The sequence below is a fragment of the Brachionichthys hirsutus genome, chromosome 4, assembly GCF_040956055.1.
Source record: "Brachionichthys hirsutus isolate HB-005 chromosome 4, CSIRO-AGI_Bhir_v1, whole genome shotgun sequence".
NCBI classification, from domain to species: domain Eukaryota; kingdom Metazoa; phylum Chordata; class Actinopteri; order Lophiiformes; family Brachionichthyidae; genus Brachionichthys; species Brachionichthys hirsutus.
This window is the reverse complement of record NC_090900.1, coordinates 15,385,220-15,412,970: the sequence shown is the minus strand read 5'-3', so window position 1 is coordinate 15,412,970 and position 27,751 is coordinate 15,385,220. Positions and strand designations below refer to the sequence as shown.

General features: G+C 48.6%; 4 protein-coding genes across 5 annotated transcripts; 2 read left to right on the top strand and 2 right to left on the bottom strand.

Moving 5' to 3' along the window:
* Nucleotides 1-213: 213 nt before the first annotated feature.
* dok2 (docking protein 2) lies at nt 214-5,236 on the bottom strand. The gene is made up of 10 exons (XM_068760953.1): nt 5,159-5,236; nt 4,794-4,931; nt 4,537-4,704; nt 3,701-3,809; nt 3,500-3,502; nt 2,308-2,477; nt 1,957-2,235; nt 1,773-1,862; nt 1,022-1,663; nt 214-970 (listed from the first exon to the last, which is right to left on the bottom strand). Exons 1-10 carry the CDS (start codon nt 5,216-5,218, stop codon nt 902-904), a joined length of 1,728 nt encoding a protein of 575 aa, XP_068617054.1. The 5' UTR covers nt 5,219-5,236; the 3' UTR covers nt 214-901.
* An 869-nt stretch (nt 5,237-6,105) lies between these two features.
* On the bottom strand, nt 6,106-11,041 carry LOC137918196 (bile salt-activated lipase-like). Its single transcript, XM_068760952.1, has 12 exons — nt 10,985-11,041; nt 10,285-10,432; nt 9,981-10,100; nt 9,647-9,844; nt 9,263-9,393; nt 9,074-9,181; nt 8,871-8,994; nt 8,405-8,588; nt 7,370-7,573; nt 6,730-6,927; nt 6,346-6,453; nt 6,106-6,220 (listed from the first exon to the last, which is right to left on the bottom strand). The coding sequence occupies exons 1-12, from the start codon at nt 11,039-11,041 to the stop codon at nt 6,106-6,108; spliced, it is 1,695 nt and encodes a 564-aa protein (XP_068617053.1).
* Nucleotides 11,042-11,881: 840 nt separating this feature from the next.
* Nucleotides 11,882-19,448, top strand: tsc1a (TSC complex subunit 1a). 2 transcript variants are annotated; one of them, XM_068760776.1, is made up of 22 exons: nt 11,882-11,892; nt 12,478-12,595; nt 12,686-12,789; nt 12,872-13,024; nt 13,123-13,267; nt 13,375-13,529; nt 13,900-13,973; nt 14,103-14,323; nt 14,397-14,455; nt 14,566-14,677; nt 14,754-14,845; nt 14,924-15,008; nt 15,251-15,507; nt 15,785-15,930; nt 16,014-16,057; nt 16,479-16,645; nt 16,736-16,918; nt 17,001-17,111; nt 17,343-17,465; nt 17,611-17,798; nt 17,881-18,009; nt 18,089-19,448. In XM_068760776.1, exons 2-22 carry the CDS (start codon nt 12,487-12,489, stop codon nt 18,600-18,602), a joined length of 3,171 nt encoding a protein of 1,056 aa, XP_068616877.1. In that variant the 5' UTR covers nt 11,882-11,892; nt 12,478-12,486; the 3' UTR covers nt 18,603-19,448. The 2 variants fall into 2 exon arrangements, with proteins under 2 accessions (XP_068616877.1, XP_068616876.1); XM_068760775.1 differs by having other exon boundaries at nt 16,014-16,084.
* A 537-nt stretch (nt 19,449-19,985) lies between these two features.
* ak8 (adenylate kinase 8) lies at nt 19,986-27,338 on the top strand. Its single transcript, XM_068738681.1, has 14 exons — nt 19,986-20,069; nt 20,177-20,255; nt 20,507-20,556; nt 20,830-20,940; nt 22,189-22,257; nt 24,568-24,649; nt 24,723-24,794; nt 25,168-25,368; nt 25,522-25,644; nt 25,710-25,799; nt 25,894-26,035; nt 26,143-26,223; nt 26,563-26,692; nt 27,054-27,338. Exons 1-14 carry the CDS (start codon nt 19,986-19,988, stop codon nt 27,141-27,143), a joined length of 1,404 nt encoding a protein of 467 aa, XP_068594782.1. The 3' UTR covers nt 27,144-27,338.
* The last annotated feature ends 413 nt before the right edge of the window (nt 27,339-27,751 follow it).

Genomic DNA, 27,751 nt, shown 5'->3' with positions numbered 1-27,751 from the left:
AGGGACATGATCCAGGAGAATCTGCACATCTAGCGTCGCTTCCCTTCTATCTCACAGAAGTGTCTTCATGATGCCTTCACCATCTCAGCTGTGAACAGGAAGTAGGACACGTACGTATGACCTCACAGCTTTATTTCTCTGGTGTCATGACGACAGAGTTTCCTTCAGCTTTCAGGCCAGTGGTCTACACACACACACGCACACACACACACGCACAGTGATGGTGTTTCTGGCTGAGTGTGTGTTGCTGCAGACAGTGATGCATGCTGGGAAGTCTTTGTAGGTGTGTGTGTGTGTGTGGGACTCGTAGCTTCATAGCCTGAAGCTAGCAGAGCTGCTAAACCATGAGAGATTTCCAGCTACTGGTACCAGTTTACTGGTTTACTTGCTAATATGATACCAGGGCAAGCGGAATACACACTGGACAAGTCACCAGTTCACGGCAGGGAATACACCCTGGACAAGTCACCAGTTCACGGCAGGGAATACACCCTGGACAAGTCACCAGTTCATGGCAGGGCCACACAGAGACGAGCAGGCGAGTTTCGAACGACCATGAATTCAATATTCGTGTATTTAATTTAGTCCCAAATAACCGTTTATCCTCAAAGAATCGATCTCAGATGAAAACTAAAAGTGTGTGGATGATGATGATGATGATGATGCGTCCTCTGCTGCCCTCTGCTGGCAGATGCTTGAAACTGCTCTGAAGTCACTCCATGGCGGTGCGTTTAAAGACACTCTGACATCTGACGACGTTTAATTCGTAAAGGACGAAGCTGACTGAATTATAACAGATTCTTGACCTGATTGAATAAAGTATAAATCAATGATTTAATAATTGCCTTCCTCGCCACCATCGTTGTGCTGCAGGTCGTTTTCCGCCAGTCAAACGTCTCTTCTACATCATCTTCACCATCACGTTCTTGTATGGCGAGTCCTCCCTCTGTTCTTCTTCTTCTTCTTCTTCCTCCCCCCGTGGCTGTTCCTCTCTGTCTTCTTCGTTGGTGCTCTCTGTAACAGAAAGCACCCTCTGCGGCCGCTTGGGCACGGCGTAGTCGTCCGCCCGCGGGTTGTACGGGTACTCGTGACCTTTAGGGTCGGCAGCCGTGCCCATGATCCTCCAGGCATGTCCTCTCACCTCCGCCGGGTTGTCGTACAAGTAGGTGGGAGGAGCCTGTGCGCAGCCCTCAGGTTCGTCGTAGATGTGATCCAGCTTTCCATACGCGGCCTCAATGGTTCTGATCTTCATCTCGTCGATGCTGTCGTAGAGCGGGTCCGGCTCAGGGGTGTGACCCTGGTGGGAGTTGAGGATGTTCGCCATCGCATTGGTGGCCATGGCGTCGAAGGGGAGGGAGTACTCCGGCTCCTGTGGGGCGACGGCAGAAGTGCAGGAAGGAGATCCGCCGCCGCCGCCGCCTCGCTTCTCTCGCTTGGCGACTCGCTCCTCGGCGGTCGGTTCAGTGATCTGGGAGTACGTCTTGTCCAGGTTTGGGCTCAGTTTGGGGCTGGAGGCGGGGCCCGGATCAGGACCGGCGTGAGGCAGGGGGAAGCTGGAGATGGTTTTGACCTGATTCTTACGGGGGACAGGGACGCCGCGAGTGTCCAGAGTCAGACTTTTCACGGCGGTCAGCGTCTTGTCGACCGGCGTCTCCAGGCAAGCCTGAGGACAGAGATGCAGCCAATCATTGATCGCTTCTATCAATCATCGCGTTTGACTGAAATTGTGCAGCAGATGTTCAAAGCCAGTAATGACATTTAAATTTTCCTACCAGCAGGGGGCGATGCTGCTGTTGATGCTGGCAGGAAGTGGAGCCCGGATGTGAAGGTTCTGTCACCAGACTGTACACGCCGCCAGCCGTCTGCAGACAGACAACGTCTCATGACGGTCGGGAACTTAAATCACATGATCCCGGGTCGGACCAGAGCGACAGGTGACCTGTGACCTGAGCTCACCTGAGCAGAGGGGGGTTGTGGGATATGACCCCGAGGCTGAGGCAGCACCCTGCTCTGGATCGGCGGCAGGTTGCCGGGTAGTGAGGGCTGGCTCAGGTCCTGGGGGGTCTCTGGACTCACTGGGCCCCTGGCGGAGGGCTGCCTGTGGGGGACAGAGATCCGCTTCATGTTGATGGCGGCTTCCACGGCCTGGAACAGGACGTTTCCCTGTTTGGTGTCGAATTCGAAACTCCCCTCGCCGGAATCGCACCTCCGCCCGGCTTCGAAGGAGAAGGTCGACTGAAGGAGATGAAAAACCCACCGGTAACCATGGTAACTGGGCCTGAAGGGGAGTGCATCGAGGAGGGTTACCTTGTCTCGTCCGAAGCGCCGCAGGTATCTGTACGGCCAGGTGAGCGCGACGTCTCCTTGGTGATCGATCAGCAGAAGAGCATCCGCGTCTACTCGCAGCACGCCGTCTCCTTTCAGTCGGCAGCGACTGGACGCTTCTGTCCTCCGGACGCTCACCTTGAAGTCACGCACTACCACACACACACACATTCATCACGGCATCACCATGATGACATCGTGATTCGAAAACCAAACGCTGATCCATTGATCAGACATTTAGATCAACTATCGACATCATCAAATATTTGATGAGGAACTGATGCAGCTAACGGCTAGCATGGTAGCGTGACGCCCCTGAACAAGCCCCTCCCACCCACAGCCTGGTGGGCGGAGATGAATCAGGTGACAGTAACCTCTATAGAGCATCCTCCACTCCGAGGGGCAGCCGATAGTATTGTGCTAGAAATATACTATGGAAAAGGTAACCAGACTTAGACTCATCTTCCTAGAAAAGAAAAAAACCTTTTAACAAAATATATTCAGAGAAGCAATCACGGGTTGTGATGAATATCGGTCGCCGGATGGATTGCAGAACGATTAAATGTAAAAACAATAAAAGTTATTCTCAAATTAACTTGTCTGAGAGAAAATGTCAAATTCCAAAGTTGATAAAAAAAACATGTGATGACGTTAAATTGACGATGACAGCGGTTAGCATGTGAGGAAACCACACTCAGACTGTGTGTGGGTGGGTGTGTGAGAGTGTGTGTGTGTGTGTGTGTGAGGATGTGGTGAAACAGAAGCAGCTTCACATCATGACCTCAGTCATACACCAGTTGCACCAGTAACAACTGTGGTACTGCAGCACTCGTACTATAGTTAGTATGTCTGTCTACAGCCCTTGTTGCTAGGTGATAACTTTTTTAAATTGTTAATTACTTAAAATCAGTAAATCAAGTGATGATGTCACTCAGCGAAGCTCAGAATGATAAACAACAATCAGCCATTATTTACAGTCAGACGCTGAGTCCATTTGATCGTCCTGAGTTCTGCGTGACCTTTTGACCTGATGACATCATCATCATCGCTACCATCTTCATCTACAGACACGGTCAGCTCAAACCGGCAGAGAGACAGAACAGCAGAGCCAAACCGGTGGAGGAAGAAACGCATCATCATGTTGACACACAGGAAGTTTGTCCCGCGGAGATACACGCTAGCGCGTGTGTGTGTGCGTGTGTGTGTGTGTGTGGACGACCTTAGCGCACGTGTGCTATATTTAGCCTGGAAACAGAGGAAGTGGGGTTTGGTTGGCGGTGTGACAGGAAGTTGTGAATGAAGGTGTGAAAACTGCTGCAGAAACAGAACAACTTGATGAGCAGAAAAGCCTCCAGACAGACAGACGGGTAAGCACCTGTCTCCCTGCCACTGTACAGGGAGTTGTCTTCCATTCCTTCGTCTTCATCGCGTCTCTTTCGTCTTTGCAGGCTGCCTCGCTTCACTTTGTGCTCCATCCAGCTCACCTAGACGAAACACTCCGGGTTCATCTGGTGGCTTTAAATGCAAGGTCACATGACTGAGCAACCAGGAAGTAAATCGGGAGGAGCCGCCTTCGTCACACAAACACACCTGAGTTGTAGTTTATGATGAGACAGGCATCTTTCAGTGTCTGTAATTCTCTTCACAAACGGTTCACAAAACCATAAAATAAGGTTCATAATGTTTTTTTTTAGTCGGTGTTTGTAAGTCGTGGATCTGTCGGGCTTAATATCTGATGTGCGAGACGGGCGTCGTCGTCGGATTAGCTGTCTGTAGGTTTGTACTTCCGGTCACATGGCCAGAAAGAGGAAGTGGAACTTTGACTCAGCACCATCGGCCGTCCTATCATCCTATCATAAGCCCATTAAAAAAACAAACATTGCAGCTTTTAAAGTGAAATTTCAATATTGTAAATGTTTTCGTTTTGAACAGATCCTACGTCAATCCTGCAGGATCGGTGTCATTTCCATGACAACCAACTCAATTTAGCCATCGGGGAGATGAAGGAGACGACACAGAAAAAACAATCTTCAGCTCCAGTCCAACGGGAAAAGTCATTTTGAAATATTTGACACTGATTATTATTCCTCTGGATGTTTTCAAACTTTAAAATACTGTCCCGTGTGGAACTGATGTTAGCAGGAAGCTAAGTTTGACCTGAAAACAGGTGTGTGTGAGTGTGTGTGTGTGTGTGTGTGTGCGCGTGCCTACAGGGAAGGCGATCTCACACAGTTTGTGTGTCCACTCGTCCAGCTGTTGTCTGTCTGCCGCGAACACGTAGATCTTCTCCGTGGTCTCGATCAGGAAGGGCCCCGTGTCTCTGGGACAGCCGTCCATCTCCACCTCCGACACCCGGATGCAGTCCGCCAGACGGATCACCTCGGTGGCACAGCGGGAGCAGAGCGGGCCGTCAGAAACCACGAAGCGCCGCGGCCAATCGCAGCGGAGCAGAGCAGGGCGGCCTCTACCTTCTTGTGCTCGAGCTGTTTGCGTAGATATTTGTCATTCTTCTCCACACTCCCTCCATCTTTACACTCAAAGAACTCCAGCCTGGAAATGGAACAGGAACTTTCTCTGTACAGGATGCACCACACTCGCTTCCACTTCTGCGGAGACACGGTGAAGTCGGGATTAGCGTGGAGTACTATAGTACTACTAAATACTTTCATGCTTCTTTTCCAGCAAGGATAAAAATGTAATACCTGTACTTGCAGTGGAGTATTTACTACTTGTGTAATAATTCTAATAATGTAAAGTTACACACATCCACATGTGTTAGCATTAGCATCAGCGCGGCTGTTAGCACCCCGTGTGTTGATGTTGGTGTCTGTACCTTTCCAAATCGCTGCTGCTGCAGGTAGAGCATCCCCTGCTTACTGACGGACTCCTCCATGATGAGGCTCCCCTCCTTCCACACCTCCTCCCCCACCTACTTTCTTTCTCTTCCTCCTCCGGCGTCTCCTCTTCTCCTTCAGTGGTGTTTTTAGTCTTTCTCTCCTCTATTCCCGCCTCTTTCTATCTCTGGTTTTCGACTCAGTTCTCCACTTTGAAAGGTTTTCAGCGTCTCCTCCTGCTGCGCTTCACCTCCTCATTGTCGGGCTCCTTCCTCCTCTCTGTGGCGACGACGCAGAGAAATGGTGAATGTGTCATCTGTTTCCTGCCTGTTACGACATCTAATGCAGAACAAGGCAGCCGTGCACATGTGAACCTCCACTTTTCGTCCTCCATGTCTCTTTGTCTTTTAATGATTCTGTCTCTCTCCTTTTTTTAGTTTTATCTGTTTTTCCACCCGTTTCTTTACACAGTTTTTGCTTCTTAAGAATTTTTGCCTCCCCTGCTGGAGAAAAAGTCTGTTTCTAACAAAAAAAAACAATACAAGTACTGCACAACAAATCCTGTAGGGTGTAGTATAGTATGATCGGTGTAGCATAGCATTTCATAGTATAGTATAGTCCAGTAAATTACAGTAGTATGGTAGTATGTATGCTGGGTGTAGCAGATATTAGATATATCTGTATACTAATATATATAGTAGTTTGCAATATAATGTCTTTGACTTTATTTGAATCAGTTGGTTTAACTTCTGTCTTGGTGTTGAAAATGTGTTTTTCTTTAAAAAAAAGTTTTATAAATAGATATTCCATTTATTTAAAAAAAAAAAAAAAAAAAAATCCTGACTTTACCTGAAAAATTACTTTGATTTGGAAGATTCTGAGAGATTGAATTTGCAGAGACCAGCTTCGTTTATTGGAGACGAGAACACAGATATTGACATTTATATCAGTTCCCTTTCTCTTCGCTCTTCATCCCTCCATTTCCTGCTTCCCTCCTGACTGATGGCAAGCGGCTGTAGGTGTCGCTCCAGTAGGAGACGTACTCTGATCTCAGGTCGTATCTGAAGAGACAGCTTCAGTCAAATACAAGCAATAAAACCAGCCAATACTGCAGCATTACTACACAGTATATGCCGCATATATGCTACTTAACTAGACTGTAGAAAGGTGCCGTAGAATGCAGTACCTGATGGAGGACTTGTCGATCTTGCTGTTGATGGTCAGGTAAGGCCGGTGGTGTTTTGTGAAGGCCGGCCAGGGAACTGGGACTCTACTCTCACCGTCATTGGGATTACTGGGCAGGAGGAGAGTCGGAGATTACACCAGTATAAAACGGGCCCGACCACTTCATTTCAACTCCATCTCTTTTCACCATTCTGCTCTACAAGCCAGATAAAAACTGTTGAAGCAATCAGACCAGTTTAAAACAATTAAGAACAACTTCCAACTATTTCAATAAAATTTAATGAGGATAGATCAATTCAAAGTAGTTTATTACAGGTAGATATAAACACACAGCTAGCAATATCTCTAATGAGGTCACACCAGTGTAAATCTTTCTGGATTTTACCCGGTCCTGGCGAAGTTAGTCCAATATGCAATCATGTACTGGGACAGGTCTCGGTGTCGGGGGAAGTAGACGATTGGGGTGGAGAAGGGTTTACCAAACAGGTACTGGAGGTCCTCGATATGCTCCGCCTCCACCCAGTGAGGGAATCCTGGGATACGAGTCTTCATATTGAACAGGTAGGAGTAGGTACGGGCTCCACTGAGGGACAAACAACATGTGGTCATGTTGACTCTGACACACATCATGAATAAAGTTGTGTGTCAGACGACACACATGCTGATGGCCAGAATGTTTCTGAAGACTAAAGAGGACAGATATCCCTTTTCAGAATTATCAGGAAATGACTGGACCAATAAGAGAGGAAGACAAGAGGCAACACTTCTGCAATATACACCCATTACAAAATCTAAAACCACCCAAGATTGCCCCAAACTCAGTTTTCATGAAAATAAGCCGAGATATCAAAATGTGAACCGGTTTAAAGTTTTAATCGTGTATCTATATTAAGGTGTTGTGAAGCAACAAGCCTTGAAATAAAAGTCATTTAAAAAATATTAAAACATTTGATAGACTTTTGTGAACTATTTTATTCTAAAACTAAAAACACTCAAATCAACATGAACTTTAAACCACGGCTGACCTGGCATTGTTGGCGTGGAGCTGGAGGGCAATCTGCGTGGGCACCAAAAACAGGAAGTCTGTCTCTATGTCGGCCACTGTCTTCTTCACCACTTCTGGATTTGGAGTCAGCCCCCAGTGGGAACTGTAGACGCTGTAGGCTGAGTCAGCAGCTGCGTTCCCTTTCTCTTTCGTCAGACTAGCCAGCAGGTACTTCACCTCATATCTGAGCAGAGCAGTTCAACATTTCTCATTTTCTTCACATCAGAATTCACTATTTTAAGCTAAGTTAAGCTAACCACAATGTAAAGCTGTAGGATCTGGAGGTTCTGGATGAGAGGATTTCACTTACCTGACCACTTACTGAGATCAACAGCTACAAACACTTTGTTGTCATCTGCATAGTGACGACATCTATATTTTACAGACATATATATAAGGACTTAAAAAGCAGTGGGTCCAGAGCCGAGCCTTGTGGGATACCAAATGAGTTGTTTCGGCTTGCGGTGGCATCAGACCGATATGTTCTCTACTTCTGAATTAATCAGAATACTTTGATAATCCCATCGGGAAATTATATCAGATCATGTAATATATATATATATATATATATTTAATATTTATATATAATATATATATATATATATATATATATATATATATTACATGATACACATTATATAAGTATGTGCAGGGGCCGTCGACTTTACAACCACACTGGTCTGTAATTTATTTGTCGGTTTACGATGTGTTTTTACAACATACTGGAAAGCGAGCGAGCAAATGAAATGTACGACAGTTTCTGCGTTCTCACCCACGATGTCTACCAAGAAGAAATAGTTTCTTTCTACTCATCATTTTCAGTATAATATACTTACGGCGAATTACGACCAAGTCGGTTTACGAAAAACACTTCTGACCCAATTGTGGTCGTAAGTCGACGACTCCCTGCCATTCCGTTTATAGGAGTGGAGATTTGAGTCGGAGTTTCAGCCTGAGCTCTCTAGCGATGTCACGTCGTCAGTCCTGGCAGCTGGGTGGTTCTGTCAGCACTCACTCAGTGGTGGCATTTCTCATGTTGATTGAAGGAACGTCAACTCCAGCAAAAATGTGTCCGTCCATGCTGTTGATCCCGGCCAAGTAGTCAAACTGCGCTGCATTGTGGAACAGTCGACTGGGCTCGTCGGGGATGAAGTCACCATCGATCACCGGCGCAAATTCCAGGAGATCCATGGCCACGCCTGCCGAAAGAACAGAGACACTGAGAACCTTTCCTCCAGAAATTCATTCATTCATTTTCTACCACTTTTTCCGCTTTGCAGGATGATCCTTATGCCTGCTGTTTCACTGTAAAAGGACTGGATCAGACCGGTGCTGAAGCCAGTAGAAGTTCACATATCTAAATGACTTCCATCTATGTGTTAAGTAAAAACTGTTTGAGTAGGAACTCTGTCTGTAAATTAAACTCCAACTGTTCACCGTGTTCCTGCTAGCACGTTTCTCGTTGCTCCGGCTTTTCTAACCTTTTCCAAGAATCAGCAGCACATCAACTTTCCCAGCCATGGTGAGACCGACCGGATCACTCATCTTCAGACAGGTGATCATCTCGTCTTCGTCGCTTCTGCAACAGCCGACCTTCTGAGCAATCTGTCGGAAAACAAAAGCAAAAAAAGATGTTAATTATAATGACGTGGAGCTGAAAAGGATTTGATTCAGTGTCCGGGACCTTCTTGGTGAGATCCATGGGGTTCTTCTGCAGAGCCCAGGGACTGAGGGCCACGCCACACTGTGAGATTGCTCTGCGGAATAACCCTTTACTGTAGGGGGACAGCATCTGAAAGGAGAGACAGAGATACTCTGGTAAAGGCGGCCAAACCCGAAGCATCCTGCCCGCACATCTGTTTTAACCTCTGACCTGGTAGCTGACACTGGCGGCTCCAGCTGATTGGCCAAAGATAGTGACGTTGTCGGGGTTTCCTCCAAACGCCCTGATATTCCTACGGACCCAAGAGATCGCGGCATGCTGATCCCACAGTCCGTAATTACCTGAGAGACGCGTCAACATCAACGAAATGTCAACGACAGGCGGAATCCGTCCCTCCTTCATGTTCACGTCCAACACCTAGCAGCTGAGCTAACACACTGATAAAGCAAACAAGCATGCTGGGAAATGACCAGCAGGCACCAGATCACGGAATTCAGCTCTGCTATGGCCCTTTGTGCTGAAGGCAGGTATCGGTTATTCTGCTTGTCAAATTGATCTTACGTCGGGGATCAATCGGGAGTGTTGTGCTCAGACCTGGCAGTCGGGCGTCTCCGGTGCTCAGGAATCCCATCGTACCGACTCTGTAGTTCACCGTGACGACGATGACGTCGCCCCGGTCGGCCATCTCCTTCCCGTCATACAGGGAGTCTCCAAGAACGGCGATGTCGTTGGACGCCCCCAACAGGAAGGCTCCTCCGAACAGATACACCATCACCGGGAGGTTGGTGGACACTGACGGGGGGGGGGGGGGGGACATCATGCCATCAGTTATGAGTTGTTGTTCCTCTGAAACATGCCAGGAGGCAGATCGGGGGGGGGGGGGGGGTAACGTACCGCTCCACGCCATCGGTATGTCTGCGTTACCTACATGTCTGACCCTGAGGAACAAAGATGTTCAGGTAGAGACAGTCCTCGCTGCCGTGGGTTTTTGTCTGCAGCAGCGTCACCTGCAGGCAGCGTTCCCGATGTGTCGTCGCCTTCAGGACCCCTGGGAACAACGACACCTGTTTCTGTGTCATTCTTCATCCATTTATCACGTGACAGGCTAGCGGTTTATGCTAAGCTAAACGTATAGATGGGTAGATAGGTTTAAATAAGAAATAAGGAAGAGTAAAATGAACTGAAATTGTGTGTGTGTGTATGTGTTTGTGTGTGTGTGTCTTTAATGTCACCGCTCCATCCAGGGTGAGGTTTTGGTTTCTCCCACTTTCCAGGGACGTCTGCGAAGGGGACTCCTTTAAAGACATCGATGGACCGGAACAGACCCATCCTGTGGTTCTCTCCCTCCACCAGCCCCGCCTCTGTCTGCACCACACCCAGCTACACACACACACACACACACACACGCACACACACACACACTGACTTAAAAACTGCAGACAACTACAGATAGTGAGACGAGCGAGGAAATCCAATCATAATTGCTGCTATTATGATGTTTTTAATCTATTTTCATCGTTTGATTTTTTTCTACCTTCTCTTTTGTTCTGTTATCGCTTGTCTTCTTTATGTGAAGCTCCTGTGCTGTAATGTTTCTGTCATTTGTACTCTTTGTACGAAATATCCTACACAAATAAAGTGCATTTTACATCAAATGACTAAACTCCACCTACTGATTTTACTTGAATGCATCACGGCGATGCATTCGCTGACATTGAGCTAACAGTCATCTTTTACTGCTAGGAGTACACTACATACAGTAGTACATTTTATTGATTCCTGTGAACATACAACTCCAGCTGATTGGTATTCATTTAAATATAAAACCGGCGTGATGCGTTTTTCTTTTTACGTCTGCAGTACTATTACCAAAGAACTTACAGACGAGTGGACATGAGTGACAGCAACCAATCTAAGAGAATGAAAACATACCTTTGCAGCTGAGGACGCGTTCAGCCAGATGCCGAACAGAAGTAACAACAGCATCATGTCCTGTCTGCTCACCTGTCTGCTCACCTGTCTGCTCGCCTGTCTGCTCGCCTGCTGCTATTTATGCTCGGACTCTCCGACACGCTTATCTTACGACACGTTTGCTGAATGCAGGCTCTGCTCCAAACGAACAGCCCAACAGTTTGGCCACTACTCTGAAGGCTATTTATTTAGGGAGGCCATGTCTGATTCCCATTGCTGGTTCAATGAGGCATGAAGTAAGTAAATAATGATTCTGTAAATTACGCATTGTGAGAACAAACACAGCTGCTGCGTCTCACACACAGAACACGACACACATATCATCACAATTATGTCTGCTGGTGCATCACGACCACAGTTAACATTTATTTGATCTTTAACATTTCCAGCGGACACCTGTACAGGTGGTTGTTGATTTTTTACAATTTTATAATATACTTTATTTTAAAATGAAACTTCAGTGAAGCACGAACGCTCAGCAGAAATCCTTCTCACCCAATATTAAGTAACTGTTGACATTCGAACCATTACATTTATTCTTGTTTTCTGAGTAGACAGAGTTTCTAGGTACGTAGTCCCAAATAGATAATTTCATTAACAATTTATGCTCTATAAATGTTTCCTTCTTTGAAATACATCATCATATTTATTGATATCTATAATATACAAGAGTCTATAAAGGTTCCGTTCATTTCCTTTCAATATTTATTTTTTTATTTTTTTAAACACGTCGGCTATTTTCCCACTTTCTCTTTCTGACTTGAACGCCTCCTGAGGTTGATTGACATGTTTTGAGTGTCGTGTTACAGTGGGCGGGGCGTGATGTTACTCAATATGGCTGCGCCCTGTTCAGATCAACAGGTCTGAAGGTAACTGAGCTTCCGTCGTTCTATTTTACTTTCAACGTAGATTGATTATTTTCATTCAACCGTTTGTCGATTTACGAGAACCGGAGGTTACCGAACAGCTTCAGGCGGGAACGTGACGCCGTCAGCCGTAACACAAAGGAGACTTTCAGCTCAGCTGATAGCCTACATGCTAACAGCCTGTTGCTGTTAGCTGCTAGTTGCTTTTTTTGACGACGGGACCGATGGCTCTGCTAACTGTTAGCTTCAGTCATAGCGCTCAGTATGTTCGTGACGTCACGCACCACGTTACAGCGTGTCACCAGATGGAGTACACAACAGATACGCGCAGAATACTTCAACGGTGTACATACTTATTTTATCTGCCTGTTGTAGTATAATATACTACATTATAGTAGTTCAGTACTACATTAATACTTCTGTAAAATGAACATTACAGTAACATCGCGTGTTAAGATTATTATTCTAAATGTTTTATAGATGTCCCGATGTTTGCCTCTCAGACTGAATATTAAACGGCACGTTTAAACAAATGACGTCGACGTAGAGGAGGGTTTGGTTTTATGCCACCTTCGCGTCCCTCTTGAGGTGTCCATCATGTCCAAGGAGCAAGTGAGCCTCGGCGAGCTGCTGCTCTCATTGGACAGTTCAGAGCTGCAGGAGGCGGAGCAAGTCAGAGCAGCAGTCACCCAACAGTTGAGCACAGGTAAGCCCACCTGTCTTCCTTGATTGCGTTTGTCGACCTGGATGACTGAGACTCTCCGCAGAGGGAGTGAACTGTGCGTTCTGTTGACAGACAGAGGAGGCGCTGTCCTGTCTCTGCTGGTCGACTACTACCTGGACTCCTCGTCCTCTCAGGTGGCGCTCCTCCTGTCCTCCATCAGAGAGCCTCATCACAAGGTCGGCTGGCCCGCTAGCTGTACCTTTTTGCGCAGACGCGTGTACCTCGCATACTCACGTGCGTCCCGTGCTCGTCCACCAGCCCCTGTTGGAGAAGCTCAACGAGTCTCTGAGCAGACCTGGATCCAGAGTGGCTGCTCTGACCCTGCTGGGTCACCTGATCAGAAAACAACCGCCGTGGGTTCGTCACATCAGCCGCTCGCTGCTGCTGGCCTCGCTGCTGCGCCTCCTCAAGGTACCGGTGCAAATACGAGTTAGAACAGCCATCCGTGTTGTTTTTCCCCGTTGGCTCTGCCTTTGAGCAAGGCATTAAACTCTGCGTTATTCCCTCAGACAGACACTGACGTCGTCGTCCTGATCACCGGCGTCCTGGTCCTCATCACGCTGTTACCCATGATCCCTCAGGCCGGGAAGCAGCACATCTATGACTTCTTCGACGTGTTTGGACGACTCGCTTCCTGGAGCTACAAAAACCCCGGTGAGGCATCCACCCATAAAATAATGGTCATTATTTAGGTATTAGCGTGTGTTTACCGTGCGTTTACCGTGCGTTGGTCACTGGGCTGTTCTGATTGGCTGCTGCAGGTCATGTGCCGGCGGCCCACTTGGTCCACCTCCATGCAGGTGTGTACTCTCTGTTCCACCGTCTGTATGGGATGTTCCCCTGCAACTTCATCTCCTACCTGAGACTGCACTACAGCATGAAGGAGAACCTGGACACCTTCCAGGAGGTCGTCAAGGTCAGTGCGGGGCGGCAGAGACCGGTACAGACCGGTACAGACCAGTACGGAGCAGTACAGACCAGTACAGAGCGGAAGAGACCAGTACGGAGCAGCAGAGACCAGTACAGAGCGGAAGAGACCGGTACAGACCAGTACAGAGCAGCAGAGACCAGTACAGAGCGGCAGAGACTGGTACAGACCGGTACAGACCAGTACAGACCGGTACAGACTAGGAATGGTACTGAGAACTGCTAATAATAGCAGCAACCCTCCGAACCAGCAGAAGGTCACATGACTGCCAGAGTTTAGATTTACAGCTTGTCTCTTGAGTCCAGTTGGTTTGTGTGTGTGGATCTAAATGCTGTCTGTCTGTCCGTCTGTCTGTCAGCCGATGCTGGAACATGTCCGGGTTCACCCAGAGTTGGTCACAGGGGCTCAGGACTATGAACTTGACCCGACCAGGTGAGTTGACGGCTGATATCACAGCTGCTGATGTCACCGGACACGTTGTTGGATTCTTATTGGAGGAGGAGGAGAGAGGGAGGTGACGTCACCTGCGTCCGCTGACCCTGTCGGTTTCCTGTGTCTCAGGTGGAAGTGTTACGAAGTCCACGACATCATGATCGAGTGCTCCAGAATCTCTCTGGATCCTCTGGAGTCTTCCTGCGAGGAGGAGACGTACTCCTCCCTGAGAGAACCTCCCCAGTCTCCCTCCTCTTCCTCCTCCTCCTCCTCCTCCTCCCTCAGACACTTTCAGCTGTCCTCCCCCCTCCCTCACCTGAACCTCACTTCGGAGACTGGCAGCAGCTCAGGTGAGTGACTGGACCCGGGTCTGTTTCTGTCGTGAACGGGGTCATTAATGTCGTCCTTCGCGTTGATTGGCAGGAGGTTCCGTCTGGCGCCCGCTGTCTGGGCCTCTGACCCTGAACACCTCTGACATCCAGGTAATGCGATTCCTCGATCCCGCCTCGCCCTCTAGCTAAACGCGGGGGAGTGTGGAGATATGCTAGCAACTTAGCATCACGAAAAAGCACCCGTCGTTCCTGTGTTTTAGGTTGACGACGTCACATGGAGCCCCTCCTTTCACTGTGGTTTGACGACGCCCCCTCCTGAACCTGCTGCACTGGGTGCCGCCCACCCGCTGAGCAGGACCGCCTCCGTTTCAAGTGAGACACTGCGGAGCAGCGTCCGACACTGCGAGACACGGTGCCGGTGCTAAATCTGTCTCCGTTCACCTCCTAGGTGTGAAAAGTCCCTCCTCAGCCACCGTCCAGGTGAGGTCGGTGGCGGGAGGGAATCAAGATGGCGGCCTGAGCTCTAGCAGCCATCCGCAGGTGAGATAAGATGCTCAACTCTCCTCGCTTTGATGGAAATGCTTTTATTTTGAAGGACTCTGTGTCTCTTCCTGTCAGGGGACACTGGAGGGGTCGTCCTTTCAGCCAATCAAGGAGAAGGACGGACAAGGAAAAGGTGATGTCATCAACAGCAACAAGGAGGGTCAGTGGAATTTAAACGTTTTCATTATGCCACCGTTAAATTCTGCTGTTGTAATTAATACTTTATAATAATAATATAAACTTTACACTTCGCGTGTCGATGAACTGGCGGCTTGTCCGGGGTGTAGCCCCGCCTCTGGCCCGTTGACTGCTGGGCCCGCGACCCCGGTAACGGACAAAGCGGTGAGGGAGATGAACGAATGAGTTCCAGCATTCATCCGCGTTTCCTGTGTGTCTCTCCAGAGGTCAGATCCAAGGGGCCGTCCTCTTCCTCCTCCTCCTCCTCTTCCTCCTCCCAGCACGTCCTCCTCACCTCCACCCCGACCCGACATGAGGCCGCGGCGGATTCAGCCCTTCACCCTTCTCCTTGCTTCGCGTCTCCCTGCTTCGCGTCTCCGCTCTCCCCCACAGAGGAGGGGGGCGCTCCGCCTCCGTACGACGCCCTGTTTGATTTAGCTCTACCACGAGCTGCCACGCTCTTCATCGGGAAGAAGACAAAGGTAGATTCGACTGCATTACGAAAGGGAGCGGCGGGCGGTGAAGAGACGCGTTAGTTTGTTTGTTAGCCTGCTTTTAGCCTTAGTGGCTAACGCTACAAAACTATAAACAAAGCATTAGCATTAAGCTAACGCAAGTCAAGAGCATTAAACCCCCCCCCCCGAAATAAAGGTTTGAAAATGATCACTGAACGATTGGATGGATAGTAGATCACAGCTGATCATCGATCATTGATCTGTGCCCGGTTTATTTCTTCTCTATTGATCTCTGGTGACGTAGGAGGTGCTTGAGAGAGCGGCAGGTGAGCAGAGAGAGGGGAGAGAGGGGGAGGACAAGGAGGAGGAGCAGAACTCTCTCTCTCCTCATGAGATTCTCGACCGGCTGATCGTCCACGGACACGACGCCCACCAAGGCCTCAGCAGGAGGTGAGACGGTTACCACGGAGATCATTCGATCGAGACGGCTGATTGGCCGGCTGCGTGATTGTTTTCGGTTTCGTGCGCTGCAGGTTGTCGGCGGCGAGTAAGTCGGTGGATCGAAGCCATTTTGGAGGTAAACAGCAGAGCATGAAAACCAAAGGTAACCCGAACCCGCTAACACCGACAAACTCACCTTCAGCAGCGTTAATCAGAAGGTATTGATCGATGAAGAAAACGAATGTGGATTTTTGATTGAAACTAATCTATTGCATAAGCCACGCCTCCTCACTGATGAAACATGCCCGTCCCGTTTTCCTTTACTTTTAAATGTCCTCAGCTACTTGTACTTTATGCTAGCGCTCGCTGTTTGTACTTGTACTAACCAGATTAAACTGCATGTTTTGTTTCTCACGGTTTGAATTCACACACAAATCATCGCTGAATTGTCCCCAGAGGCTGATTCTTGGTGGTCAGATGAGATTAATAAGTCCCACAGGTCTCTCAATGCACCACCTTCAGATGAACACATTCCGATAACGGGTGCTCTGTGTCAGGCTCCGCCCAGGGGGAGGAGCTCCAGTCTCTGAGGAGTCAGTTGCTGCTCGTCCACAGTCAGCTGCAGTACGAGCGTTTCAAACGTCAACAACACGCCGTCAGAAACCGCCGCCTGTTGCGCAGAGTCATCAATGCTACAGCGCTGGAGGAGCACGGCGTCGCCATGGTAACGCACACATAATAATAACGGCAATAACACTGTCCCGTAACTCCTGGGCGTGTCTCGACGTTGGTCTTGTGTGCTGGCCCGTTGCAGAAGGGTCAGCTGGGCGTTCAAGACGAAGAGATCCGATGTCTGAAGAGGAGCCTGGATGAAGAGCAGCGACGGTACACACAACTACAGCGGGACGCACACACGCAAACCACGCAGCTGCAGACGCACGTCCAGCAGCTGCTGTCCAAGCGGAACGATGAGCAGAGGGACAACCAGAGGCTGCAGGTACACGCCAGCGCGCGCTGACGCACGCTGAAAAGAAGGGCGGGCCTTCACCTGGACCCTGCGCTGTGATTGGCTGTTTCAGACTGAGCTCCAGGAGTGTCGGGACAGGCTGAGTGATCTGGAGGCAGAACTCCAGAAAGCCAATAACAAGGCTTACAACGCTGAACGCCAGCTGACCCAGCTGTCGCTCAAGGTGAGGGGAGCTCCTTATTGGTCCATATAAATAACGTTAATTTTAGTATTAATCAATAAATCTGCTCACGAGACATTAGAAATGTATGAATTCAATAAAATAAAAACATTCCAACCTGCTTCGTGCCGATAATGATGAAACGGCAGCCGCAGTGGTGCGCTAAGCTGCTACAGTGTTGTTATCACTGTTGATGATGTCATCCCGATGATGTCATGCTGGGCGTGTCTCCAGGTGAGCAGCAGTGAAGAGCTGCAGCAGCACATCTTCCTGTTGAACCAGCAGCTCATTGTGCTGAGAGAAACCAACAGAGGTCTGATCGATCAGCTGGAGGGAGACGACGCACACGAGTGCTGCGTGAGGACGCTGCAGACAACGCACGCGCACACACACACACACACACGCACAGACACACGCACAGACACACGCAGACACACGCACAGACACACACACAGCGTTTCAGGAAGAAATGTGTGTGTGCGTGTGTGTTTCCGTTGGTTAGGAAGTGTCCATGCTGCAGTGCAGTGTGGGTAAGGAGTACCAGCGGCTGAAGGACGGTGACGTCCAGCAGAGGCAGAAGCTGGAAGCGGCCAATCACAGGATAGCGGAGCTGGAGAGCCAGCTGGCCAAGAAGGAGCAGCTGATCCTGGATCAGAAGAAACTTCTCGAGGACGCCAAGGCCCAGAGCAGGTCAGAGGAACTGTGCGTGTCTGTGGCCCCGCCCTCTGGTTTAAGCGCCGCGTAAACACGATGTCGTCCCTGTTTGGGTCAGGGCGGAGCTTTCGGCTTGTGAAAGTCTCTGCGCCTCTCTGAGGAGACTCAACCAAACCCTCCAGACCGAGATGCTTCACCTGTACAGCCAGATTCACCTGGAGGCACACGATCGAGGCGCCTCCTCCGGGTAAGCCAGTCTGAGTGATGTCACGGCTCTCTGAACCAATCATGATGCTGATCATGTGATGTCACCTTTCTCGCCGCAGGTCAAATGGCAACAGCGTCGCGTTCCTCGCTCCTCCGGGCAGCGACTTGCCCCGCCCGTCCGCCTCATCTTCTGTCGGTATAATAAATGGCGGTATGAGGGCCCTCTCCACCTCGCCTCTGAGCCTCAATCCCTGCGCCTCCTCCCCGCTCTCCCTCTCCCTCTCCCCTATCGAGTCACCCCTCGCCATTGGATCTTTCCTGGAGCAGCGGGCGCGGCAGCTGTTCGGGCCGACGAATCAAGGTCAGGAGGAGGATCAGCGGGAGGACGAGGTTGAAGAGAAGGATGAGGAGGAGGAGGAAGACGAAGAGGAAACCCAACTCGAGGGCTTTCCTCTGTGTCAGGAGGCAGAGGAGGCCACCCTGGTCACAGGGAGCCCCCCGATGGAGCCTCCTGCTCATAGCCTCCCTGCCTCTGGACCTTCAGCCCCCCATGCAGACCTGACCCTCGCTGTCTGCCAGAGGAGACACGAACTGAGCATCATGGACTACGACGAGATGCTCCCAGAATACTGACCAGCAGCCACAGTCCGGACGTTTAGGTAGCTAGCTAAGCTAAGCTAGTCACCCTCTCGAAACGCCTCCGGCGTTGGTGAGAAAAATAAAACACGACATCAGAAATGAAAGCCATAAATAAGGGAATATAAATGTTGGGGATTTTCTTTGCAGTAATGTATTTACGAAGAAGATAGCGACAGCGTAGCTAATTAGCCGGGGCACGAACGTGCCTTACTGTTTACCAAATAATGTTTCCGCCACTGTAAGCTAGCGTTGTTGGCGCTCGTCCAAACGGATCAGACGGGGTCAGCATCAGGACACTAAGGCTGATTAATAACAGCAAGCTGAGCATTGTGGGGTTCCTCAGGGTTCTCATCTTGGTCCTTTATATTTTCATTTAAGCCAGCTCAGATTGATTTTTCAACCATCAACCTTTATTTCTTCGATTATATCTGAACTCGCACGTTTAACGTCAAATGCATTTTCAAATGATTGACGTTGACAACTTCAGAGACTAAATTACCAGGCCTGATTAAACTAACACAAATATCCCCCAGTTTGAGGGAAAATGGCTCCTCAGGATCCCAGTTTAATTTCTGTTGTCCAATGTGCTTAGGTTAGCTTAGCATAATATTCAGCAACATTTGTACAAGTACTGTGAAAATGCTTACTGTCTTTTTGTTAAGATATGCTCACCAAGATATATAGAATTAGGTATTACAAAATATTCGCTCATTCAGGATGTCAGCAATAATTAGCGACAGACCAGAAAGTCCTCTAGAGGACATATTCCGTCTGACAGAGGTTGGAACATCTGTGGTCACGAGACGAATGCTAAACTGTGAAATAAAGTCTTCAAATCGCTGAAGTCTGATGTTTGTGTCCTGACCTGCTCCCAATGTCAGAAAGTGTTCAAAGCCTAAATCTATTTCTATTTCTAAAAATAAGGATAGTGGTGTTTATTTATTTTTTTATAAAAATTCATAATCGCAGCAAAAACACTGCAGGAGTAAACAAACAAGTGATTTATGATCTGCTCTCTGAAAACGAGAGTAAATAAAAGTAATTTCCTTCTGGACATTTATTTCATTACGTCACATCCGGTTGTCAATACAAAAACGCGTCCTCTGTTTCCTGCTGCGCGCGCGCTCTGATGACGTCCCCCCCCTAACAACGAGCTTGTGTTTCTTGACAACCGGCTCGGAGGCGGCTGTGAATGACGTCTTTAACGAAAAGGGAACAGCTTGCCTGTACCGTAATCTGCGGCTCTCCTGCTGAAGCAGGTCTGAGAAGGTTGACTTTACTTTGTCGTCGCTTCCTCCCAAAAAACAAAATATGAATTTATTAATATGATGCATTCAGGGTCTTCGGGAAACAACACGCTCTCTCCTCCTCCTCCTGATGGATGACGCGGCGAACCCGTTGAGGATTCCTCCTCAGATGTCCGTCTACGCTGACAAACACAACCTTTTCCACCTGCTGCAGGTGAGACCACTTCCGCCCGTTTGAACTTCCCGCTGCAAATTGACCACGCTAAGATTGTGCGTGTGTGTGTGTGTGTGTGTGTGTGTGCGCGCGCGCGCGCGCTTCAGCGCATGCTGACCGGTCTGCTGATCGATCAGCCTGAAGATCCGATCTCTTACCTGGTCAGACTGCTGCAGGCTGCAGACGGTGAGTCCACACCTGAGCGTCTGGAGCCGCCTGCCGCTGAAGGGTTTTATGAGCAGCCTGTAGGTGGCGCTGTCACTCTGTTCTAACTTCAGGTTCCTTCAGACGCGTTCGATAACCAATAATACTATGTTTTATTTGCATGAAATCTGATTGGTCCCTGACATCCCCCGCCCTGATCTCTTGCTTCTCATTGGTTGTTGGTTTTGCCAGTCTGGCTCTGTTTACTGTCTGTCTGTCTGTCTGTCTTTCAGTCCCCAAGATAATGTTACTCGGCCCTCCTGCTGTTGGGAAACACTCGGCGGTGAGCATCCTCTGTATCAGCTGATCCATACCTGATCATCAGATGATCAATGGCTCAGGATTCCTTTTGATAACTGCACTAGTAAAGTTAGACTGTCGTTAGCTTAAGGGCTAACACATCTGGACACGCCAGGCTTTCAAATGTTTCATCCGTAAAAGAATAGCAAATGTAATGGAATATTTATACTTAAAAATGTGAAGTAAAAGTACTGGAGTACTCAAATAACTGATTACATGAATTCTTCTTCTGTGGTTATTTGTTGTTGTCCTGCAGGCTAAAAAGCTGAGTGCTGAGCTCGGAGCTGTCCATGTGACCACAGACAGTTTACTGGAGGACCAATCAGAACTGAGCGCAGAGGCGCGCCAGTACGCGCTCACACACCAGGTACGGTCTGTTCCGGTGACCTTTGACCCTCAGCCCTTTGACGTCATATTGTGATTACATATGCACCGAGCAGATTGCTAGTAATGTGGCTAGCTCATCTCGAGTGCTACAGATAATTAAACACTGGCTCCGCCTCCTCTTTGCAGAAGATCAGCCAATCAAATCACAGTGTTTCTGATGTCATTTTGATCATGTGACCTGTGATACAGGACGATGTCATTCTGATCATGTGACCTGTGACTGTGATACATGATGATGTCATTCTGATCATGTGACCTGTGACTGTGATACATGATGACGTCATTCTGATCATGTGACCTGTGACTGTGGTACATGATGATGTCATTCTGATCATGTGACCTGTGACTGTGATACATGATGATGTCATTCTGATCATGTGACCTGTGACTGTGGTACATGATGATGTCATTCTGATCATGTGACCTGTGACTGTGATACATGATGACGTCATTCTGATCATGTGACCTGTGACTGTGGTACAGGATGATGTCATTCTGATCATGTGACCTGTGACTGTGGTACATGATGATGTCATTCTGATCATGTGACCTGTGACTGTGGTACATGATGATGTCATTCTGATCATGTGACCTGTGACTGTGGTACAGGATGATGTCATTCTGATCATGTGACCTGTGACTGTGGTACATGATGATGTCATTCTGATCATGTGACCTGTGACTGTGGTACAGGATGATGTCATTCTGATCATGTGACCTGTGACTGTGGTACAGGATGATGTCATTCTGATCATGTGACCTGTGACTGTGGTACAGGATGATGTCATTCTGATCATGTGACCTGTGACTGTGGTACAGGATGATGTCATTCTGATCATGTGACCTGTGATACAGGACGATGTCATTCTGATCATGTGACCTGTGACTGTGATACAGGATGATGTCATTCTGATCATGTGACCTGTGACTGTGATACATGATGATGTCATTCTGATCATGTGACCTGTGATACATGATGATGTCATTCTGATCATGTGACCTGTGACTGTGGTACATGATGATGTCATTCTGATCATGTGACCTGTGACTGTGGTACATGATGATGTCATTCTGATCATGTAACCTGTGACTGTGGTACATGATGATGTCATTCTGATCATGTGACCTGTGACTGTGGTACAGGATGATGTCATTCTGATCATGTGACCTGTGACTGTGATACATGATGATGTCATTCTGATCATGTGACCTGTGACTGTGTGTTCAGGAGATTCCTGCTGAGCTGCTGATCCAACTGATCAAACGGAGACTGAACAGCGTCGACTGCGTCGACAAGGTGAGACGGCTCACACAGAACGACGTATTTGATGACATCATAGCCCATTTCTGACCACGTCGCTGCCTCCACTTTTATTCGAGTCAAAAACCTATTCGGCTGCTCGTGACTCTGCCCCCTAGTGGCCACATTGAAGGCAGCATGAGGGAGGACAACCCGAGCCTTCAGAGTTTTTGGTGTCGGAGTTGAGGAAGCCGTCGTTTTGTTTCTCCCACTTGTTTGTTTGTTGTTGTTGTTGTTGTCTTTAGTCTTGGCTTCTCTTGGTACTTTATACTTGTGTTATATTTCTTCGCCCAGCTACAGGCATCAGCGAAGTGTCTCTGATGAACCGTCAGACTGGGCTATTTCCACTTTAAACAGCCGGAGAGACCATTTGATAGTCTTCCTCTGTGTTGTCTCGTCGCCGACGTGCCGCTGTGATGATAATAATTAGCGCTCTGGTCGGCGCTGTGTCGTACCACGACTCCCAGCAGGCCGAGCGGCGCGTTTTCCCCAGAGATCATCTTGATCAAAGGAGCTCGCTGCTGTCACATTGTTCTCGCTCAGGCTCGTCCTCTCTGCTGCTCCTCATTAGCATCACGTCCCGTTTGGCTGTCGCCGTTCATCAGGACACCAGAGCTGCTCTCTGATCAGTTTAAGAGAATGAAAGAACGTGAAGGCGCTGTCGGCAGCATTTCACACGGCAACACAACAACAACAACAACAACACAAACCGACGCTCACAACTGCACTTACCGGTGCGATTGATCGTCTGACCTCGAATGAAACGCCCTCACGCCGACTGCTGCTCCGTTACAGAATCCGCTTAGCATCCAGAGAACCTGGCGGTCCTACGGGGCATCCCGTCGGTTCCTTCAGGAGGTTCCGGAGGTCCTTCAGGGTCCTTCAGAGGTTCTGATTCTCTCTGAGGAGTAGTGCTTTTTGGTAAATGTCTTGTCTCTGAGATCATCTATGGATCCTCTGATTTTAAGGACCGGATGTGTTTTCAAATGAACCTCGTAGAGGTTTAAAGTCAAGGTTCTAGAATCGTCCTTGTGGGTCTTGCTAGCGGAAGTTAGCGACTCGTTTGATAAACACTCATTTCCAGGGAACTTTTGAAAGTTGCGTTAACAAATCCCGCCTCTGTCTGACACGTCTTCTGTTCTGTCAAGCGTCTCTTCCCCAGCCTGGAGCATTTAGCTTCAGCGTTTAGCATTTAGCATCGGTGTTTATCGTGTGTGTGTGTGTGTGTGTGTGATCAGCAGCTACTTTCATCTGCTAATGGCTGTTTTTGGCCGCAGGCTAAACTCATCACGCTCACACGAGGGACCGCGTTTGTGGAGGATGATTGACGGCTCCCATCAGGACCCCGTCTCCTCCTTTCACATTAAATACTTTACCTGTCTCTCTCACTCCCTGTCTGTCTGTCTGTCTGTCTGTTTTAATTTCAACACATTTATTTTTATCATCTCAAGTGTGGAACAAAAGATTCTCCAGACTTCCCCAAACAAAATGACTGTTCAAAGGCGTTAGCCTGCTGGAGAAGCTAATATAGCCTCTCATAGCCTGCTTAATTGTAGCCTACTGGACAATGCTAACATTGCTAGCTTTCTGCATACAGTAATATTGATGATACTTTACTGTTGATTAAAGACTTTTATTATAAAAGCTAACATGAATGTTTGGTTTTTGGCGTAGCTAACGCTAGCATTAGCCAATTTGACACATTAGCATTGATGCTAACCTACTCAAAGGCTGATCTCAAGCAGGTCAGTTAACACTAACTAATGTGCACATATTGAAGGTTGTCATGGAAACGATTCCTTCCATTATCACAAATGTGCTTTTGGCGGGCTTATCAATATGTAGCATTGATCAGTGTCTGATCATTTGTTAATGGCCAGTACACGAGCTCTGTGTGTGTGTGTGTGTGTGTGCGCGTGTGTGTCAGTCGTCTTTATTGAGCCTGGCAGGCAGCACTGAGGGATTACGCCTGTGAGCTAATCTACATGAGACTGAAGCGGCTCCCTGCGTTAAACGTCCTGGTTTTATTTCGGGCGGCTGTCAGCCTCACAGACGACTTTGACGAGTTCGTTAATGAGCAGCTTTTAGTTCACCGACACGAGAACATTTTAAGCACAATAAAAACGCGCGTTACAGCCGAACCGACCACAACGTTAAACAAAAGAGACGTTTGTTCACTGCGTGTGTAGCAGCGATGCTAACCGGTGTGTTCCGTAGCTCCACAGGCCGCCGCGCGTTCCCACGGTCCCCTGCTGGAGGCCCTCTGGGCCGGAGGCTTCACTCACGGTGCCGCTGATTGTGTTTCAGGGATGGGTGATGGAAGGAGTCCCTCAGACCTTCCTGCAGGCTCTGAGGCTCCAGCAGGCCGGAGTCATTCCTCAGCATGTCGGTGAGAACTTTAAGGTATATTTAACGCAGTATATTACTACTGCATGTGGGAAAATACTGCGGTGTGTGTGCAGTGATGCTGGAGGCTCCCGATGATGTGTTGCTGGAGAGGGCCCGGGGCCGGCTGGTCGACCCACTGACTGCAGGCGAGTCCAGATTCATTGGTTCTGTTCTCAAACAGACCTGCAGATAAACCGAAATAATATATATATATAGAGTCTAAATCAGGTTGGACTGTTTTATCGTTTGTTTTTATATATACAAAAACAGAATGGACAGATTTTTTACATAAAATGTAAAAGTAAATGCAATCCAAGGTGATTTACATACTATTTTTTTTATCAATTATGGAAGTAAAATTAATGAAAGTAATTTCATCCAGATCGACTAGACATCAGAATCAAAATTCATTTTGGAGCTAGCAAGATGCTAGCAGCTATTGTCTTAAGCATGGGCCAGCAGCATCGTTTCTCACGCGTCCTGGCGTAGAGCACTCTCGACATCACTTCCTGTCTGTAGACGTCTACCATCAGACGTTCCTCTGGCCCGCTGATGACGCTGTCGCCCAGCGTCTGGAGAAAAGGCGGGACCTGCCAGAGGAGCAGAGATTGGCTGATCTGCAGCGCTACCGCCGCGAGGTCACGGCTCTGACCTCAGCCTATCAGCACGTCCTGAGGGTCGTCAACAGTGACCAGCCAATCACTGACGTCTACCAACAAGGTGCTGGACTCGTGGTCATAGCCTGATCAGCCAATCGATTATTATTATTGTATCAGTCACACAATCTGAGAGCCAAACACAATATTACAGAATATATTGAACAAATACTCCAAAGTAAATATAACTCCACGATTATATTTAATTGTGCTTCAGTGGCGGCTTTCGTCAAGACCCGTCGTTACTACAGAACTCCCAGAATCCTCCTGTTGGGTCCGCCGGGGTCCGGCAAGAGTCATCAGGCCAGGCAGCTCTCAGAGAAATACAAGATGGTGGATGGTACAGACACACACACACGCACACACACACACACACGCACACACTGACCCCTGTCTGCCCGTCAGTGAGCTGCGGTCGGCTGCTCCGGGCTGCAGCAGCCGACGGTTCTGCTGTGGGAGACGAGGTCCAACCCTACCTGGACGGCGGGACGCCCGGTATTCACTTCTTCATCGCTAATGTTTGTCTCGCTTTTAGAAAGAGCACCATTTTGATCCATTCCTGATTGATTGTTGTTCATTGACGATCCAGTTCCAGACCCGCTGGTTCTGAAGGTTCTAGACAAACGTCTGAGCCGACTGGACTGTTGCAGCCGAGGCTGGATCCTCCACGGCTTCCCCAGAGACCTGGAGCAGGTTCGGAGTCTGCAGGAGAGCCAGCACCGGCCCAACAGGTACTGCTACTACAGTATGCTGTCAGCCTTACTGGGAACTGATGATGTCATTGTTGGGCCAGTGACCTCTGGATGACCTCTGGATGACCTCTGTTCTCTCCTGTCAGAGTTTATTTCCTGGAGGTGACAGATGATGTTTGCCTGGAGAGAATCACCCTCAGAGCTACTGATCCAGTCACCGGGGAGAGGTCAGTGGGAACAGGGAACCAGTAGAACCAGTAGAACCAGTAAAACCAGTAAAACCAGTAGAACCAGTAAAACAAGTAGAACCAGTAAAACCAGTAGAACCAGTACAACCAGTAAAACCAGTAGAACCAGTAGAACCAGTAGAACCAGTAAAACCAGTAGAACCAGTAGAACCAGTAGAACCAGTACAGCCAACTTGTGAAGGAAAATAATGACGAATATTGAGATGTAGTTTGCAGTTTGTGTGATTGATGACGTTAGCAACGACACCACCGTAGCTCTAATCATGTGACGCACCTGATGTCACACCTTTGCTCCTGTGATGTCACTTCCTTCTTCAGGTTCCATGTTGTGACTCGACCGGCTCCAAACTCTGAGGTCCATAAGAGGTTGAGGACCCGACCCGAGGACGGCGTCGACACGGTGACACAAGAGCTGAGGCTGTACAGGAAACACACTGCAGCCCTGCAGGTACACACACAGACACACACACGGCAGCTCTGCAGGTACACACACACACACACACTGCAGCCCTACAGGTACGCACACACCTACACACACACACACTAGAGCACCATCCGTCCATTACCGCTTATCGCAGAGGCAACAGTCTTCCATCTCCTCCAGCTCTTCCGGGGAGATCCCGAGGTTTTCCCAGACCAGCCGAGAGACACGCTGTAGTCTGTCTCGCGTGTCCTCGGTCTTCCCCGAGGCCGCCTCCCATCAGGACATCTCAGGGAGGCGTCCAGGAACTAGAGCACCGATATAAATCAATGTCCCACTCCAAATTTAACTCAACTAATTAAGTATTTGTGTGTGTGTGTGTGTGTAGTCTGTTTATCCAGATGCAGTTCATATTGATGCTGATCAGGATTTTCACTCGGTGTTTGAGGCTCTAGAGAGCAGACTGACAGCAGACTGACACCTGGACACACCTGGACACACCTGGACACACCTGAACACACCTGGACACACCTGAACACACCTGGACGCACCTGGAAACACCTGAACACACCTGGAAACCCCTGAACACACCTGGACACACCTGGAAACACCTGGACACATCTGTGCTCTTGTTAATTCTCATTCTGATGTTTTTTCAAATATTTGACAAATAAAACGTTCCATAAATTTCTCCATCGTTTCATCGTCTGGATCTCAGACCGGACCTTCAGGCGTATCTGGATCCAGCGAGTTTCAGGAAAGTAGTTAGTGTCTGATCCTTCCAGCTGATCGCTGAACCGCAGGCAGACAGACAGACAGACAGACAGACAGGCAGACAGGCAGACAGACAGACAGACAGGCAGACAGACAGGCAGGCAGTGGACCGTCTCCAGCATGAATCTGACTGTTAGTGACTGACAGCAGCTGACGTCTCCATCGGAGGCTCCTCTGATCTAAAATCAGTTTATCACAGTTTACTTCAAACCCTCGTGTTAAAATATCTCCGTTTACTTCACAGCTCGCCGTCCCGCCGCGCTTCTGATTGAAAACTCTCTCAATCACGCGGACGTTTCAAAGTGCTGATTT